This window comes from Podarcis pityusensis (assembly GCF_964106645.2).
Source record: "Podarcis pityusensis genome assembly, chromosome: 5".
NCBI lineage: Eukaryota > Metazoa > Chordata > Lepidosauria > Squamata > Lacertidae > Podarcis > Podarcis pityusensis.
In genome coordinates, this window is record NC_138032.1 from 9,003,023 (window position 1) to 9,022,871 (window position 19,849).

The 19,849-nt window shown below is 44.8% G+C and overlaps 1 protein-coding gene and 1 long non-coding RNA gene across 13 annotated transcripts in view; one reads left to right on the forward strand and one right to left on the reverse strand.

The window, feature by feature from the left end:
• Positions 1-13,327, forward strand: part of MCF2L2 (MCF.2 cell line derived transforming sequence-like 2) — a 212,803-nt gene extending 199,476 nt beyond the window's left edge. For 8 of the 11 annotated variants that reach the window (XM_081007785.1, XM_081007794.1, XM_081007795.1 and 5 more), the window contains 5 exons: positions 720-806; positions 3,817-3,935; positions 5,612-5,724; positions 8,791-8,894; positions 10,228-13,327. In XM_081007785.1, coding sequence (XP_080863911.1) covers positions 720-806; positions 3,817-3,935; positions 5,612-5,724; positions 8,791-8,894; positions 10,228-10,328 — 524 coding nt within the window. In that variant the 3' untranslated portion in view covers positions 10,329-13,327. The remainder of the gene's footprint in view (positions 1-719; positions 807-3,816; positions 3,936-5,611; positions 5,725-8,790; positions 8,895-10,227) is intronic. The other 3 variants (XM_081007791.1, XM_081007786.1, XM_081007787.1) reach the window with 1 other exon arrangement.
• Positions 1-19,849, reverse strand: part of LOC308478534 — a 69,425-nt gene that overhangs the window by 32,925 nt on the left and 16,651 nt on the right. The window contains exons 2-3 of one of the 2 annotated variants that reach the window (XR_013987116.1): positions 3,127-3,927; positions 1,012-2,785 (exon numbers count right to left, since the gene is read on the reverse strand). The exons of the other annotated variant lie outside the window; for it this stretch is intronic. This is a non-coding gene — a long non-coding RNA (uncharacterized lncRNA). Of the gene's footprint in view, positions 1-1,011; positions 2,786-3,126; positions 3,928-19,849 lie in introns of those variants that run through there. 2 annotated transcript variants of the gene reach the window in all.

Here is a 19,849-nt window from a genome sequence, read left to right on the forward strand (position 1 = left end):
GCCAATGATACCATCAACACCCACTGCAGCAGTCTTGCAAGCGGTGTTTAAATGCTTGCAATTTTGTTGTAATTAGGCAATGAATGAATGTATCTATGAGCAGATACACATGCAAATTAAAAATGCAAATTAAAAGGTTTGCAGGCTTATCTGATGCACGGTTCTCCTTGCCGTGATTTGCCAATTCGGTTTGTTGGTGAGGTATTCCTGCAGCACAAGTTGCAAAATCAGGTTCACACCGTAAGTGAAGAACCTGGTAGGAAGTTGCCTTACAGTGAGTCAGACCATTGGTTCACGTAGCTCAGTAATGTCTACACAGACTGGCAGTGGGTCTTCAAGTTTTCAGGCAGGGGTCTCTCTCCGAATCCTACCTGGAGATGCCGAAGTTTAAACTTGGGACCGTCTGCCTCTCAGCTATGGCCCATCCTTGTGGTGCTCATCCTTCGAACGCTGCATCCGCCTTCATCCTCAGCAGCAAAATCCTACGTATGTCTAGTCAGAGTAAATGTGTATGAGTGCAGGCCTTTACAGGAGAGCTGGTCCCAATTTCAGGTTAATCCAAAGGGACAATCTTGCGTACGTAGCATCGATCGCATTACTAGCAAGGAAAATCTTCTGGGTGGGGTTGCATGTTCGGCCTGACATTTCTGAGATCCCAGCTAGCACCCAAACAAACAAACAAACAAACAAACAAACAAACACCCTACTTCCTGTCACAGATGCCTTTGAATGCAACCTCTTGGCTCAAGCTAAATGCAGCGCTGTTCGCTCTACGAGGCCAGTCCCTAGATCTGCTTCACAGACAGGTAAATAGGAATCAAAATGTGTTTTGAGATGCAATGCCTGCGCTGCTCAGAGCATATCTGAAGACAAAGGGCTCTACTAGTATGTACTGTGGGTTTTTCCTGTGCACAGCTCTGCCAAAATGAATGGAAGCCTGTTGCTAAATAAATGGGAGCATTTCAATGAGGCTTCATGATGTGTTGTGCCTGAAATGTTTTTTTTTAATTAAAAAAAATACTTGCTTCCAGCTAAGAGTGGAATTCTTTGCTCCATCCTCATTAGTTTTATTTTGCTTGTGCTTATCCTTTGTTCACCCTTGTACCTCCCTCTTTCTGCTCCCTTCCCCCCCCCTTGTTGTTGGCATCCATTTGTCTTGAGAGAAAATGGGGGTGAAGTCTACACACATCTCAATGTAGGTTGTAAATCGCCTCACCTCCTCCATACCCAACTGATCACTGCATCCCACAGGACAGGGCACTTTGCAGGCACCATCCTATCATGAAGTGCGCCTATTGCATTGTCAGAATTGAGCCATTAGTGTGGCTTCACCTACCCTGCGGAACTACCCACCACTGCATATCAGACAGGCACCTTATCTGCATATCAGACAAGCACCTGCAGAAGATGCTCATCTTTCATCAAGCCTCGTAAAATCTCTGCCTCATGTTTCTTTCTTGGATAGAGGTTGATTTTATGCATGCGCTGCTATCGTTAAACATGGTATTTCTATATGCAGTTGTTTTAACTGATTTTTAATATATGTAACTGTTTTATTTACAGCAGGCCCAAAACTTGTATGCTGTTTACTTACATGATATCAGCCTTGTGCACTTCATAGAAAAATAAAGAAATAAACAGAAAGAGGACGGGAGGCTGGGGGGAAACCCATCAGAGGGGGCTATGCCTGATAAGCGAGGTGGAGGATTTTAAAACTCTTTGTGCAGCAGGAAAACCCAGTGCGGAAAGAGCTTTTAAAGCCCTCTGCCTTGCTTACCAGCCTCTAGGAAGGTTGTGTGAGGCTTAGTGTGCCTTTGGACAGATAAGGATGGTTGCACAAATGTATGAGTGATTTGGGGGGGGGGGTCTTACTGACTTCGTGCAATTTTGCCTTTGTGAGTGGACCCCCAGGACATAACCCCTGGGTGAGTTTCGGGCCTACTGTATGTTATTGCAAATTGCTTTCAGATGCCTTATAGGAAGCAATTTATAAATGACATTTAATGATGGTGATGTCTTCTTCAGAGGAGGGAGCTATACAGTGAAGGCTGGTCCTTCTTCTTTTTTACAACTAGTCCAGAGTGTGACCCTGGCTGTCAGTTTCATCCTCTGTAGCGTCAGTGTTGCCAATCTTTCTCAATATGGCACCCTGTGCTAGATTAAAATTTGGTGCCCCCAAATGGATCTTCTCCCACTATGGATCTTCTAAATTTTGCACCCCCTCAGCTTGGCGCCCGCACCGCCCTAAATCTGATGCTGGTGTTGCTACTGCAACTCTACAGGGAGGAGGGTGGAAGCAAAATTAGAATTACGAGGCTCTGCCTATCATGGGCTCTGGCTCCACCTACTGGTGGGCTCCCTGCTTTCCACCCCATCAGCCACCATAGGTTACTTATGTTCCTCTGTAAGACAATATGCTCTTCATGATGCTAGCTAAATTATCATGAAAACGAACTTTCATGATTTCCTCTGCTGGAAAAATGTAAATCCACAGGGCTGGGTCTTACCAAGCTTGGAAACCAGCATATAATTTGATCCTGAAACGTTGTGAGACAGATTTTAGAGATGTATGTTGAAATGCAGATTTTGAAGGCAAGTTCCCACTCGCTTTTTAGGTGGGGTGTTGTTGTTTTGAACTGAATTGTTTTAAGCATCTGCACCACTCCAGTCAGTTCCACAACTTAGCTTTGCTTCTCTGAGGGCCAAATTTCACACGCTGCTCCTGTCAGGATGGGGAGCAGGGAGAGAGATATCCGATTCAGTGCTCATTTAAGGGCAAAATTACCTAAGTCATAGGGGCGTGGGTGGTGCTGTGGGTTAAACCACAGAGCCTAGGACTTGCTAATCAGAAGGTCGGTGGTTCGAATCCCCATGATGGGGTGAGCTCCTGTTGCTCGGTCCCTGCTCCTGCCGACCTAGCAGTTTGAAAGCACATCAAAGTGCAAGTAGATAAATAGGTACCGCTCCGGCGGGAAGGTAAACGGCGTTTCCGTTTGCTGCTCTGGTTCGCCAGAAGCAGCTTAGTCATGTACGCCGGCTCCCTGGGCCAATAAAGCGAGATGAGTGCCGCAACCCCAGAGTCGGTCACGACTGGACCTAATGGTCAGGGGTCCCTTTACCTTTTACCTAAGTCATACATTCCCCCAAAAATGCATGAACCGAAACGCAATACATGAGCCTCTGAATTCGCACTTCTCCGAACCTCACAGCACAGTTCTTCAGCTAAATAAAGTGTATACTAGGGTAAAATGTGGGTAAAATGCATATAATAGTGAAAAGAACATACAAAAATATTAGTGAGTTTTTAAAAAAGTGTGTATATTAGGAGGGATTGGCCCAAAAGTGCTGAACGATATCCATGATGGCTTAAATAAAATGTCACCAATTGATATGGAAATGTGCAGCCCTGGTCTGAGGGTTGGCAGTTCCCTATGCTTGCCATAGTCCTTATTTGTCAGGATCAGATGAGATTTTAACTGGGAGCTTCTTGAGATGAGCTACTTGAGGCCAGTGAGTGGAAGCCATAATGCTGAATGCCCAGGCCTCACCACTGTGCTTCACTTCCAATAACCCTTTGCATCCACTTGGCCTCCCTTGCAGGTTAGTTTTGAAGCTGTGCTGATGCTCCAAGCGAGCTTCTTGGAGGAAGGGATGTGATGCAGATGCAATAAATTAACCTCTTTGAGTGGGTCTCCTCCGGTAGAGAGCTGCTCATTTCTTTTTTAAAAGGCTGGATTTTCACGCTGTGCAGTGCCATCAATATTCTGTCTAAAGTATGCCAGCTGCTGATGCCAAACGCTCTCCTTCTTTGCAAAGGTTGGCCCAGCAAGCAGATGCCGTCGCTTGATACGTTTGAGGATTTTGAAGCCATCCCATCCAGCGCTGAGGAACTCTCCAACTCTTCGGATATGGAGGAAGAAAGCCAGCCTAACAACGTAGGTAACACCTTCCAGAGCTTTGTAATGCTGTTGTTAAGCTTAGCTCAAGCTGGGCGTAAATGCAGCAGGAAATGCAGTTTTGCATTTCCCCAAACTATGGGAATGTTTCAGAACAAGACAAGGGACAGTCTCCAAGTAGCCCTTTGTAAACATCCTGTCAGTGCAAGGATTCCTGATTGCACAAGGAAACATTTACCCCCCCACCCTTAATCTGTTCTAGAGATTCCCCCAACCATCTAGAGCAGGCATAGGCAACCTCGGCCCTCCAGATGTTTTGGGACTACAACTCCCATGATCTCTAACTAACAGGACCAGTTGTTAGGGATGATGGGAATTGTAGTCCCAAAACATCTGGAGGCCCAAGGTTGCCTATGCCTGATCTAGAGATTTGGGGAGGGCATGAGGGGTGGGGGAATTCCTGTCCTGCAACAGAAATCCTTATGCCAATGGGACATGCTAGTTGAATACCACCCATGACATTGGGTTGGGTGGGTTCTTAGGGTACCAGCAATATTTGGCTATCAACTTGTGCAGTTTTCTTAAATCCTCCCTATAGTTGTTGTTGTTGTTTCTCAGGCTGGGCAATAGGTGAGGAGATAACGTGAGTTCTGTCTATCTAATTACTTTGATTTATAACTTGTCCCACACTGAGGGATCAGCGTGTGGACCAGCTTTGCATGTTCTGCAGCTGCACCACACAAGTGGAGAAATACTAAAGTTAGCATTCAGCACCCTCAGGTCCTCTGATTCTTGTTAGTTAAAAACCCACAATGTTTCTAATCTACAAGGCCTAGGTCAGCTTTTTCTGATGCCCTCCAGATGTTTTAGACTACAATTCCTATCAGCCCCAGCCAGCATGGCCCAGTTCTTATACAGTGTCTGCCACCCAGCAACAACCTTTTTGCCTGCCAAAGCACTGGCCACACTCTGTTGGACAAAGCTCCCTTGCTTTTGTTTGTGCCACTGTATCTGGTTTTAATCTAGTTTTGGAAAGAAAAAGAAAGAAAGAAAGAAAGAAAGAAAGAAAGAAAGAAAGATCATGATGGTTTGATATTTTGCTTTGACCACTTTGTGTTTCTAGGAAAGCAGTTCAGGATTTTAAAAAATAAATTGGTAAGATTTCAAAGATGAACTTTACAGTGCAGTCCTGTATTTACAGGTAAACCCTACCCAATGCAGTGGGGCTTCTCTCCAAGCAATTATAAATAGGGTTGCATGTGGGTTTTTAATATGAAAAAGACTACAGACGTGCTTGTTAAAAACAGTGAAAGCAAATGCTTTTGTGTTGTCCAGTCCTTTGCATGATTCCTTTTGCAGAGCTCTGCACACCCCATACCTTTAAAACACATTTAGAGCACACACATCCCCCCACAAAGAACCAGAGGAAATGTAGTTTACCCCTCATGTAACTACAATTCACAGCACCCCCAACTGCAGTTCTCAGGAGTCTTCAGAGAGATGGGCTTTAAATGTATGGTGTGTGCACAGAACATTAGGAAAATTAGAGTGTTTGAAAACCACAGCAAGTGCTCCTTTTCTGGATACATTTGTCACTCTGTATGTCTGAAATGCAACCCTTGGGCCTTTTAGTAGACTATATTCCTGTCTTATCCCTGCCCATAATCTTTCCTTCTGCAGTAACATCACGTACCACCTTGTTTCATTTGTTTCAGGGATCCAACCTTTACCGGGTAGAAGGCAGTTTTGACACTTGTTTCCCAGATTCCCTCACTCTAGAGGATGGAGATTTAGTGCAGTTTATACAGGAAGGCGAGGATGGACAATGGTAAGTATAGCTGCCAGAGAGAAAGGCTACAGCGGTACCATTTTCCAGCTGTTAGTTGAGTATTGAAACAAACCTTGATAAACAACAGCCAGAAGAGAATAGGGTGTGTCAATTTTTATGCGAACTCCATTAGTACACAAGCTAGGTTTGCTTTTATTATTTGCTGCAGAGATAAATTTATGTTGGGTGAGTTCAGAAACATACCCATAAAGCTTAGGGGAAGGCTCTCCTCCCTTCTTCCCAACATGTGTTGAAAGCAATCTTTCTCAGTCCAGCATCCTCCAGCTGTTTTGGACCACAATTTCCATCAGTTGATAAATTTCCGTGAGGGCTTTTAAAAAAAAATAAAAAAGAATAAACTTCCGCAAACTGAAACGGAAAGGTGGAGTTCTGAACTTATGATGGGAAGAGCGAAAAACTGAGAGAAGTTGAAATGGACAGATTCATCCATTCCTGGTGCCTGCATAGAGTTCCCCAGGACACCCCTTGCCTCTGCTCTCAACAAGCAAATCAGTCAAAATGAAACATCCTTCTCTTATGTGAAACAGCTTTTCCATGTGGGAAAAGCACAGGATTTGAATGAAAGAGATGGGAGCATTGTGGAAAAGGCTGTACAGTGGAACCTTGGTTCTCGAACAGCTTAGTTGATGAACAAATCAACTCCTGAACGCTGAAAACCCGGAAGTAAGTGTTCTGGTTTTTGAATGTTTTTCGAAAGCATAACGTCCAATGTGGCTGTCAGCTATTGTTTCCGGGGTGCCTGCACCATACCTTGGTTTACGAACATTTCTGGAGTCGAATGAACTTCTGGAACAGATTAAGTTCAAGAACCAAGGTTCCACTGTATATCCCTTCTCCCCAGATGATGATGATGATGATGATAATTTGTTATTTCTACCTCGCCCATCTGGCTGGGTTTCCTCAGAGGACTCAAGATACACAAATTCTTCCAGAAACAAACTGGTGAAGGAAGAACAATTAGGAAAATGGGGATGGGGCAGACCTTCCTTTTACAGTGGTGCCCCGCAAGACGAATGCCTCGCAAGATGGAAAACCCGCTAGACGAAAGGGTTTTCCGTTTTTTGATGCGCTTCGCAGGACGAATTTCCCTATGGGCTTGCTTCGCAAGACGAAAATGTCTTGCGAGTCTTGAGATTTTTTTTTCGCTTCCCCCCTTTTCTAAGCCGCTAAGCCGCTAATAGCCTTTTAGCAGCTAATCCGCTAAGCCGCTAAGCCTTTAATAGCCGCTAAACCGCTAATAGCGCTAATCCGCTAAGCCGCTAATAGGGTTGCTTCGCAAGACGAAAAAACCGCTAGACAAAGAGAAACACGGAACGGATTAATTTCGTCTTGCGAGGCACCACTGTATGTTCTTAACAGGTTTTTTTTTTAAAAAATTGATGATTTAAAAATTTATTGTAAACACTTTGGATGTTTTACTACAATCAAGGGGTATATATATTTAGTTTAATAAATGTCAAGGATAATTTCTTTCCTCCCCCAACCCCACAAACTGGCATTGCATGCTTTTTGCAAAAGTAGACAGGTGGGTTTCACAATGCAGATTTGAAACCAAAGGCACGCCTCCAAGCAGTACAATACAAAGCCTGGTCAGTGTTGTGAGGATAAACATGTACTGCGCTGCTATGCAACATCACCCTGTTGCCGTACACCTGTTTGTGTACATCGCCACGTCTCCTTCATAAGTCTATAAGACCCTACCGTGCTACACCTGCCCTAGAAGCGAGCAGCAATTTTCCATGGGTGTTCGGCCATCACATGGATTGCATCACCAGATAGGGGTGATGCAATCAAGGGAAGAAAAACCGTTGAGTGTGCATGTGCTCCCAGTTTCAACCCATTTCCTGCCTTTGCCCAGGACAGATGCATTTGAGCTTAGCTCCCGCATAGCTTGTGTTTTGTGTCCGTGGCCCTTGGGTTTTCAACCTAGCGGGAGGAGAAATGGAAGCAGGAGGGCATTTCACACTTTTTAGTTTTAGGTGTACACAGGGCACACTTCTGAACGTTACGTGTGTGTATAATAAAAACCATGTACAGACATGTAGCAGATTCGAGTTGACTAATAAATGTGTTAGCCTGTTGAAGTTTTAAAATATATGGATAGCGTTTTTGGAGATCTAGACAGGCTATAGTTCCATGCCGAATATATACCATCTCACACTTTTGCTGCCGCATTGTGTGTAAAGTGGGCCATGGACTTTTACGGTTCTTTTCAGCAATTGGTTTTACTGGCAGGACAGTTTTACTAGGGGGTGAGGGGTGCTGAGCCAATAAATCTTCGTTGACAAACTGACCACCGGGGACACGCGGTGGAATGTAACATAGTACTAAGTCTCTCATTCAGTCGTTGCAAATATATATCTCCTCGGCGCAATATAACTTCTCCTCCGCCAGCACACCCTTTAAAACTATTCTAGGGGTTTCCCCCTACCCTCTGCAGCAAGTTTGGTGAGGGCACGAGGTCCGCTTGGGGAAGAAAGGAAAATCCATTTGCAAAAATGGAAATCCTTACACTAATGAGATGTGGAGGTTGAATACCACCCACTGGGGAACAGGTAACATATCTCAGAGTGCTGGATATGGCAAAAGGGTGTCTAGAAGTTGATCCCCTACCCCTGGGGTCCTCAACATGGTACCTTCCTTTGTGCATACCAAGCCTCACTGCCCCTTCCAATTTTATTTAGAATTGAGGGGTTTGGGCTATTTCTTTCTGGTTGAGTGTGGAGTTGCAATGAGTGTTGCTTGCTTCCCCCTCCATTAAAAAAAAAAGTATATGCACAAGCCCTCCAATTATTTTCACGGAGAATTCTTGATAGCGGGTTGTGGAACCAAACTTGCAAAATGTCACAATTGGGGGCATGTTTCCGAATGCATGAAAAACGACTGCTCAGATTTGCCCTGTTTTTGTCCTCCAACGCCTCTCTGTAACAAGCTTCTTTGTCCAAATCCGGGGATATTGTAGGAATTTCCTTGGAGGCTACAGCAGTAGCGGCATTATTGTGGGGAAAAAGATGGTGATTCTATATATTTCCTTTGAACGTTCAGGTTAGTGAAGAAGTTGGTTTCTGAGAAAACAGACTGGGTCCCTTCCAGTCTGCTGCAGCCGGCAGATGGTGACACCAGCAACATCCGCAACATCAGCAACGCAGGTAACCAACATTTCGCAGTGTTTGGAAAGCTCTGTGCTGTTCCCTTAACATTCACTGCCATTAACTCTGAACATTCTTGTGCAGTAGGAAATTGCAGGAGACCTTTAAGAGCTGTGTTTCTTAGCTAGGAGAGAGAACTATAGTCTTACGGTTTTGTTTGTTCAGGCATGGCCAAACTTGGCCCTCCAGCTGTTTTCAGACTACAATTCCCATCATCCCTGACCACTAGTCCTGTTAGCTAGGGATGATGGGAGTTGTAGTTCCAAAACAGCTGGAGGGCCAAGTTTGGCCATGACTGTGTTTGTTTGTTTATTGGATTTCTTACCCACCCTTTACCATAAAGTCCCAAGACGGGTTACAGCAATATAAAAGGAAATCAGCCAAATCAGAAAAATTGAGTGGATGCTAAAAATAAATCCCAGGTTGTTGTTTTATGCATAGAAAGCTAACTAAATAAATATTATAAAAGAAAAAGAAAAAAGCACCCAACAACAACAATCAGGTGTCAAAGGGCAGGATAAAAAGCTGTGTCTTCAGCATATGCAGTGAAAGCGATGAAGATGCTAGACACACCTCTTTGGAGAGGAAATTCCACAGCTTAGAGCAAGCGTCAGCAAACTTTTAAAGCAGGGGGCCGGTCCACTGTCCCTCAGACCTTGTGGGGGGCCAGACCATATTGGGGGGGAGGAATGAATGAATTCCTATGCCCCACAAATAACCCAGAAATGCATTTTAAATAAAAGCACACATTCTACTCATGTAAAAACACCAGGCAGGCCCCACAAACAACCCAAAGATGCATTTTAAATAAAAGGACACATTCTACTCATGTAAAAACACGCTGATTCCCGAACCGTCTGCAGGCCGGATTGAGAAGGCTATTGGGCCGGATCCAGCCCCCGGGCCTTAGTTTGCCTACCCATGGCTTAGAGCAGGGGTTCCCAAACTCCTTTATCTGGCCCGCGGTGACCCCCGCTGCCTGTTGCCACTGCCCACTCTTACCGATGCTGCGCTGTGTGGCTGCCCACATCCGGGTCGGAGGAGGCCCGTGCACATGCGCACAAGCTATTTCCGGTGCACACGCACTCCTGCCCTCTGGCCCACCGCGCAATTGGCACTGGAGACACCGGCCCGAGGCACGGTACATTTGCTGACCCCGGCTTAGAGGCTGCCTCAGAGAATGCCCTTTCCCGAGCCACCACCACCTGAACTTCTGAGGGCAGTAGCAATACCAAGAGGGAAATCGAGAGATGTTAATCAGAAAATGCAGAATCTAGAACTTAGAGTTGTTAAAGAGTTCCTCATTACCAATAGAGATGCGTTCCTCTTTCAGATGTCTACGGTGGTACCTGCAGCACAGCACCCACAAATTCAGAAATGAAGGAGAGCGAGCTGACAAGAAGCTTAACAGCTGAACAGAAAGCTGGGAGTTGAACACACCTTGACGCATTTCCTCAGGACTCCATCTTCTTCTCTACTTACTGGTGGACGCTGGACCAAATCGCCTTTCCCACAAGCTCTGAACTTAAGAATTCTGTGAAATTTCATCAGCATGGAACATTTTAAAAAAAACAAAAAAACCAACAACTCGCTAATCTAGGAAATATGGAGGATAATGGAAACTTCAGAGGTATCTTAGAACTTGACAAATGAATCGACAGTATGCTTTTTTATACTGCATTTTTGGAACCATTGAAAAGGGTGTTGCCTAAATTAGGCTGACAGCATTGAAGGCCTTCAGCTTTGTGGCTATGTTGGTTAAATACTGGACTATTTAAAGAAAGGTCTGCAGATTCCACAGGTGATATTCTGTTGCAGAGGCCATCTCAAATTCCTCCATCCATTCAGATCAGCTGCTCAGCCTCTCCTCAACCGCAGGCTTGATTTCCTCAAGACAATCATGGTCGGCAAGAACAACGGAAATAGGTTGGGTGAAGAAAATACCGTTCCTGAACCTGAGCCAACTAGGACGCCTTTGCACAACAGCAAAGGATGCGACCTGCTTTGGGATACGATCTTCTGTCCACAGAATGTTTTGAGTGGTGGCTGGGAAAAAATGGGCATCTTGGGACGAGTTAGGCAAAAGCAAGGAACGATGACTGTGAAGGCAGTTATGGGGTTTGTCTGTCGTTTCAAGAGGGTGCCTTTGTTTCCCCCAGTTTGTGATTGAGGGAACATATCCTCTGCATCTGGTGCTGACAATTCTGTCTGATGCTGCCGTTCAGGGCTCCACACTTCATTTTGGAACATTGTCATATGCTGGGCTCTTGAACAGGATACATTCCCCTCCCCCCCCCCAAAAAAAATTAACGCTTCCCCCATGTGATGTCCTCTACATGTTTAGGTGCTTGCAAATGGACCTACGGCTGACGAGAACGTGGGGTCATCTTAAAGGTCTGTTGCCATGCCATCTTATTTCGAGGAAGACTGTACCATCCCTTTGCTGCAATGGACAATGTCACAATTTCCCTCCTCCCCCCGCTTTCAAATCCCTGAAACAGAAGGCACTTCCAGAAATATATAAAGGTGTTTTTGCATGGAGGCATATTGATGGTGACTGGGAAGCGTAGGTCCCACAAAGCTGCTATAGTAGTGTGATGTTTGGAATGAATTTTGGTCTAGGAATAGGGCTACTTGATGGATGCTGTGTGTAAGGCTGGTAAACTGAGAAAAATCCATATAAAGTCACCTCCCCATGGCATCTGGTCAGTTCCCCATGCAGCTGCACCACATGATCAGTGATCTCTGGCAATGGTGCAAAGCAGGGTTGGTGGGGGGGCGGTGGCATGTGGTTCTTGTGTTGTTGGACTCCAACTCCCATCACCCTCAACCAGTGTGCGCAGCGATTGATGGGACTTGCAATCCAACAATATCTGTAGGGCCACGTGTTACCCATTGCTGGTGCAAAGGGTGCTGGGATGCAACTCTCAGACTGCATACTGCTTGACTGACCCACCCATCAAATGCTTGTGCAGTTGGGCTGGCTCTGGCTGTGGTGTGGGGGAGCAGCCCAGAATTTATGTGTTACACCGGCAGGAGGGCTTTGCAGAAAGGTTTCTTTGCGTTGCAGTACTGTGACTGAAATTTTAGGCCATTTCCACAGAAAATTCCTCAGCAAAATAATTCCAGTTTAAAGTGTCTGTTCTGCTCCCACTTCTGAGCAATTTTCAGTATGCAGATTGAATATCTGATATGCAGCCCTCAACCAGTGGAAGTGGTACACTCCAGCACACATTTTTTTAAAAATCAGAAACAAGGATGGAGGAGCAAATTAGCCTCCTGCTGGTGAGAGCTGGCATGGCTATTTGGCCACCTTTGGATTTCCTTGCATGTAAACACAAGCCTAAAGATGACAGTTAAGAGCTGGTTTCCACATGTAGCAGCAGCAGCAGCAGCAGCAGCAGTGAATGCCCTAAAAGCTTGCCCATGATGCCCACATTCTCACGGCAAGAGCAGCTTGCAAACAACTGGAGTTACACAGATATCCAGCTGCGTGCCATTGCTGCAATTGCAATAGCCTGTTTTTCGGAGGCTGCAACAGCAGGACTTGCATGCAAACAGGTATATGTGTTGCTTCCGGTTCACATGGCACTTCACCCATGCAGATGTGAGCCCATGAATGATTTGTGTAGCAAAGTCAGTCAAATGGCCATATTTAATAAAGTAGTGCTCCTGCAAAATTGCAGTTGCTGATTGGGAGATGTTTATGATCATCAACATACCGCAGCCCAAGACTTCTAGAAATTCCATTGAGGTGTCTTCTGATTTCTGACCCTTTAGTTGAAAACATTATTGGCCCCCACTATGTTTTCCCTCTCAGCTGAAGGAGTCTCAAAATATGAAGCTTGATTGTTGAAGTGGAGACAGGTTTTCAAAAATGCAAGAAAGCTACCAACTTCTGCGTATTTTCTACAATGCTCCATAAAGCCATATTACATGATTAATTGCACATCATAGCAGCGGTTCATACTCCTGATCCCCCTCGCTAACAGGGGACATATGCATACAAATTTGGTGCCCCAATTGCTTGAAAAAGAAACTTCCCGTAAATTGCTCCCTCTTCCCTACATAAAGGAAAGTGTGTGTGTTTGTACTGGGGGTGATATGGAGACATCTGGTGTCCAGATCTGATGTTAAGGATGGGTTTAGACTAAATCAGAGTTGTGTTTCATTGGGATTCTAATACATACATACAGACACAGGTGCCAATAGAATTTCAACAGGGTCTTCAAACAGTTCTATGCTGTTGCTTCTTATCCTTGCCCCTCCTCTATGAAGTGCAGCCATTTCATTTGCAGCTGGGATTCTCCATGCACAGCCAAATGAACTATAGACAATCTTTCTTTCTGAACACCGTAAGCTACTATATAGTACGCCAACTGTGTGTGTGTGAATACTTTATTTTGCAAATAAATTATAAGTCCTTTTCTGTTTTTATAATGTATGAGAATAATACTGGGATGTATTGAAAAGGGGGAAATATCTACCCACAGAGAGAGATCTGTGTGCAAGAGCAGGCTTTTGTACACACAGCCAATGCCACTCACATCATTCTCATTATCGGAGTCTCAGTGAATGGGTTAGGTAGAACTTTTCGTGTGTCATTGTTGCACACAGCTAGTTGCACATGACTCGAGCTGGATTGCGACCTGGAACTTTATGGTTTGAGCTCATTATTATTATTTTTTAAGGAAAACGATCAGAATTTTTTTATATTAAAAAAATCATGTTCCAGGTGGCCCATGCTAAGATTTGCCATATGTGCTGCTGGTACATGCTTGGGGAGGGACACAAGCAGCCCACAGTTCCTATACCACTTGCAACATCAACCTTGGTGGTTTGCCAGCAATACAAAGAATTTGTATCACTACAAATGCTAAATGTCAGATTAACATAATCAAAACACTTAACACTTATCACAAGATACTTTTTCCAGTTTTATTGAGGGTGTGTATGGAATAGGCACAGAAGCCTTTTCCAAAGCAAGGAAAATATGTTATATCACTCTTGCTAGGGCACTTCCAGTCTAAAGATATTATGTGCATTACCCCAGGGAGTCTATGTAAAAATGAAAAATAATATTAAATACGGTTGGGGGAAAATATGCACGTTCGATTTTTACTTTTGAAGTAGCATGGAGAAAATGATGTGATATGTAGATTGATTAAAACCAACATACTTACATGCATTGGTTTTAATGTGTCTACTCTGAGTATGATTTAGTTGGATATTGCCTAATCTACTTGCCCTCTTTTGGAAAAGACAGGTTTGTAGAATGTGGTTTAACAGACTCCTAAAGCAGTGGTTCTTGGACTTTTTCGTAGCTTCTACCAGCTAAAATGCAATGGGGAGGCATGTTTGAAAGCAGGGGTAGGGGGCATGTGGCCCTCTGAATGTTGCTAGACTACAACTCCCATCATTCCCTGACCATTTCTGCCGGGGCGGATAGGAATTAGAGTTCAACATCAACTGGACGGCCACAAGTTTCCCACCCTTATTCCAAAAGATTCTCCTGGGAGATGTTCTAGGCCACACACTCGTGGAATCATAGAATTGTAGAGTTGGAAGGGACCACAAGAGTCATGTAATCCAATCCCCACCAATGCAGGAATCCTTTGCCCATTGTGGGGCTCGAACCCGCGATCCTGAGATTAGGAGTCTCATGCCCTACCAGCTGAGCTATCCTGCTGCGTCTTACCATCATCCTGCACAAACTGGGACTGGAGCCTTGACCACACCACTTTCCAGTAAATGCACATTGCTCTGAACAGGGTCTGCTGGCAAACATTTGCCATAATTGATGTTCTGACCAAGAAAGAAGAACCCCACAGTTCCTTGGAACACAATCCGATAACCACTGCTCCAAGGCATGACACCATGTTATGGATCCGCAGAAATGGCATTCCCATGTGTTTCTCTAGGAAAGGCAAGCAGAAGTAGGAAGGAATGTCTCTACTGGGTTTCTCAAGAGTCCAAAAAACAATGAGACCCCAAATCTCTTAATCTCTTTACACCAGTTGTATGGTGCAGAACCACTCAACAAGAGGGTCAAAAACACTGGGAGATGTGGGGTTGAGGTGGCTGCCCCCATCATCACACCTCTCACTAAGCATAATATTTGTGTGTTTCATTTCGTACTGATTCAGGGCATTAAGCACACACACATACACACAGCATTTCCTTAGGTATACCTAAGAACTGTGAAAGACATCTGGAGGCTTGAACAATCTCATGAGTTGGTTTAAGATTGTGGTGTTTCAAATAATCCTGTGCTGTATTTCGTACAGCAGCCAGAGATATTGTACTGGAACCGCTGCTAAAAAAACAAAAAAACTTTTTTCTCCAACTGCTACTTGGTCTGAGATGTGTAAGTTACCCCTTTTCTACATTGAGGGTAATGATGTTATTTGTAGTTTGTGGTTGCTGGAAGAGAGGCCGGTGGCGAATCACAGAAACTGCTCTTCTCTCTTTCCTACTTTCTTGTATCAGGACCGAATGTATGAATGTACTACAGAATATGTATGTTTGTGTGTGAAGCTGGACTTTCTGTAAATAGACCATTATGAACTGTGTAAAACCAACCCTTTGTTTGAACTTTATAAGAATTATAAATACTGTATTACAAAATTGCCTGCAAAACGGGTTTTTCAGCCTTATTCTGATTATTACTTGTTTTTAAATGTGTAACAATAAGGAGTGCAAGTTTGCACATGAGACTAGACAGGACATTAACAGTGTAGGTGCAATTTTTGGTTATTTAAATTGCAGGTGGGAAGCCTTAGCAATCTTTGGAGTATGGGAGTGATTGGGATGGGAAGTTTAACACTTTCATGGTCATGATTCTGACAAAATCTCCTCTCTGAAGCTGCTATTTGCCTTTTAATGGAAGCCCTGTTGGCATCAATGCATGTGCAGAAGCGGCTGAATTGCAACCCGCACGTGCGCAGACGCGGCGCTGCGGGTTGCGAATGTGCCTCCTGCACGGATCACGTTCGCAGCTTCCACTGTATTAAAATCGCCAGGACACTAGAAGATCGCAGAGCAACATGGATATCTTAGGAACTAGGATAACAGAGAGATGGTGCAAATATAAAGCACCCATACAATAAAAAAGAAACACCAGCACAGAACTTGATAATATGGAGACAACTTACAAGTTCTGGTCAGCTCATCTGAAAAGGGATATGGGACAGCTGCAAAAGGTTTAGAAAGGGGGATCCAAAATGGCCAAAAGGTTTAGCAACTCGCGTGTAATAAAAGGACATTTGGGTCTTTTTAGTTTCAGGCTGGGGGGAAGGCAAGTAAGAGGGAACATGACAGAGGTATATAATTATGCTTGGTGTCGAGAAAATGGACAGGGAGAGATCCCACCTTGCCAAAACTACTAGAAATCTGGGCCGTCCGCAGAAGCTGAAAGTTGGAAGATTCAGGACAGACAAAATTAATAAATAACTATTTGCATACATTCATTTACACATGCAAGAGGTTATTTGTTGTTGTTGTTGTTGATGATGATGATTTATTAAATTTGTATACCGCCGTTCATCCATAGATCTCAGGGCAGTTCACAACATAAAATACAATATAAAAACACAAAATGCATGATAAAAACAAGAACAAAAAACACAAACCAATAAACCTCTCTCCTCCCCACCCCAACTCGTTTAAAAGGGGTCTGTGAGGTTAATCAGCCAAGGCCTAGTTGAAGAGGAAGGTTTTCCCCTGGTGCCTAAAGGTGTCTAATGAATGTGCTAGCCGAACGTCCTTGGGACAGCATTCCACAAAGCGGAAGCCACTGCAGAAAACAGTTAAAACTATGGGATTTGCTTCCACAAGGTGTAGTGATGGCTGCTAACTTGGATGGCTTTAACAGAGGATTAGACAAATTCATAGGGAATAATATCTGCAATCCACTCTGGCTATGCTCTGCCTCTACAGCTGGAGGCAATAGGTCTCTGAATACTAGTTACTGGAAATCACAAACAGAGTTGTTGTTGCACCCAGACATGGGCATAGCCAGGATTTTTGTTAGGGAGGGGAGACCTTTGGGGGGGGGCAGAACCTCAGTTAGCTATGTATTTTTATTGTTTTGGGGGAGGGCAGCTGCCTCTCTCTGCTCCGCCCCCTTGATGTTGCTACTTACTATATGTGCCAGATTTACTGTAAGGAACAGGCTACAAAAGCAGGAGAATTAAGGTTGCTTCCAGATGACCAGTGTGTTGAGCATTTATCCCTTTTCGTTTGCACAAAATTTGCAGGGAGGTTATACAAAACCTGCTGTTTATTGAGCACATATTCCGATTTGTTGGGGGGCAGGGAGTATTAAATGAAGTTGTGTTAAGTACCATATTTTTCGCCCCATAGGGCGCACCAACCCATAAGGCGCACCTAGTTTTTTTGGGGGGGAAATAAAGAAATTTTTTTTTATTTCCCCCCCCAGGTGCGGGGCTGGGGCGGGGGAAGCCCGAGCTTCCCCCGACCCCAGCCCCCAGAACAGGCTGCTATCCGCAAGCCTAGGAAGCCCAGCGGGAAGTCGCACCGGTCTCCCTAGGCTTGCGGCTATCTGCCCGTGCTGAGCGTGCCCCAAGCTTCAGGATGCAGGCAGCTCTCCATAAGCTGCGCGAGAGCTGCGCGACTTCACACAGCTCTCCCACGGCTTGCGGAGAGCTGCGTGAAGCCCCAAGCCTGCAGGCAGCTCTTCGCAAGCCGTGGGAGTGCTGCACGACTTCACGCAGCTCTCCCACGGCTTGCGGAGAGCTGTGTGAAACCCGAAGCCTGGGGCGTACTGAGCTCAGCGCGCCCCAGGCTTCGGGATGCAGGCAGCTCTCCGCAAGCCGTGGGAGAGCTGCGCGACTTCACACTGGGCTCCCACGGCTTGCGGGGAGCTTCCTGAAGCCTGCATTCGCCCCATAGGACGCACACACATCTCCCCTTCATTTTTGGCGGGGAAAAAGTGCGTCCTATAGGGCGAAAAATACGGTAGTTGTCATTGCATACTGTAAAATGCATTGTCCCATCACTTTCCTTTCTGTCATGTTTGGGGTAGAAGCAGGTTTGTTGTGCAAGAGCGCCAAATCCAGTATGGTGAACCCCATCTGCAAAATAGCGACAGCCTGGAAGTGTGGATTTCTATGACTGTCGGTGATAGAAAACTTTGTCCACTAGGGGGCTACAGAGTTCTTAGGAAATATCTTGTCTTTGTCAACAGGAGGGCTTCAATAAGAAATCTGTTTGTACCTCTCAAAATGCCCTTTGCCTCCTGTGCTAAATTCTGGCAAAAAGAGATTTCCGGACCACAAGCAAGATAGCTGGTTGTGGCAGTTGTACTGCAACTTGTCTCTCTTTTTTAAACAACAACAACAACGATATTTCATTTCTTTTCCAATTTCTGAAAATCCCTGCCTTCCAGGACTTCTGGGTATAGAAGAAAAACAGGTCAGTATGATTCCAGTCTGAAAACTCATAAAATCTTTAAAGGGGCATTAAAATGGAGAAAGAGATTGATAATAACTTGAAGCGAGATACTTATGAACTGCATCACATATTCTCCAATTGCTGCTATTTACCAGAGATAAGGGAAGGGTTAGAAATTTGATTCAATTTACATTCAAAGGTGAATTTATCAAATCCACATTTTCTGAAGCCATATGTCAGTCATCCTTCAAAATCCGCACTTTTTCTAATTTTGCTATATAGTTCTTCAGCTAAGCAATGTTTCCAGAAATGCTTATCTGAGCAAAGTGAGCACATTAATGCATATATTGGTGAAAACATCATACAAAAATGCATTGTATTCGGGGAAATTGCTTACAAAAATGTGTGCATTTGTCAAAATGGTATTTTATTCAGAGGAATTCACACTAAAACGTTGAAGAATTTTCCTCCGATTTTTTTTTAAATTGCAGATTGCTGCAGAAGCGTAGAGAAGCGAATTTAAAACTGCACAAATAAGAAACTAGGAGAACTTTAAATTGACACCATTTGTCCCTATGTTTTTTTTGGGGGGGACTTGTTAAAATCTTGTCCGCTTTAATGTGTGTACACCAGAGTTGTTCGGTTTTTAAGTCTCCTTCTTTGGGTCTCTAGAAATTACATCTCCGGGGCAAGGGAAGATGAACTGTGACTCTAGTGCACATGCATGGGAACCAGGGATTGGGATCCTCTGGCTCACGTGCCAGAAGTGGCCCATGGATGTCCCTCCTCTGCATACCAGCCTGGCTTGGAAACAGCCTGCATTTTTATAGCAGAAGTACACATATAAAGATGCCTGCAATGATCAGGCCAAAGATGCATTAACTCTCGCATCCGGTTCCCCTCATTTGCTAGCCAGATGCCTCCAGGGAGCTCAAAAACAGAGCAAGGCGGCAAAGTGTATTGAGCATCCTCTGAACCTTGAGGTTGCTGTTGGCATCTGTCTGTCTCGGGAGACAATGGAGGAGTGTGCCTTCAGGGGCAAAGTGAAACTGCTGGAGAGTTACAGCGCCTGCTGTGGCCGTAGAGACCGACACAGGAGAGACATGTTTTGTTGCAGCTGGGGCAGATGAAGGTGTCCAGTTGTGCTGCTGCAGATGCACCATGGCATTTCTTCTCTCTGCACTCCTCCATCATTCCTCCTCTCGTCACTGCTATGGGATGCATGACCTGTCTGTCTCCAGGCACTGCGGTCGTCTGCAGGGGATTCCCCTATAGTGGGATTAACGCTGCCCACCTTCATGTCACTTTTGCAGGCATCTTTGTGTCGCAGAGTTTGTAACATGGAGTGCCATGTTAGGGTGCTTCCAGATGACCTGTTTATTGAGAATTTTTCCTGCTTTGTTTAGTGGGAGATTAGACAATAGTGGCTATTTAATTAGCATTCATTCTCACTGTTTGCAAGGAGGTTAGATGATGTCACTTCAAAACAAGTGTTGCCCCCCATTTTCCCAGTGCATTTTCCCAACTCCTTATCACAAAAG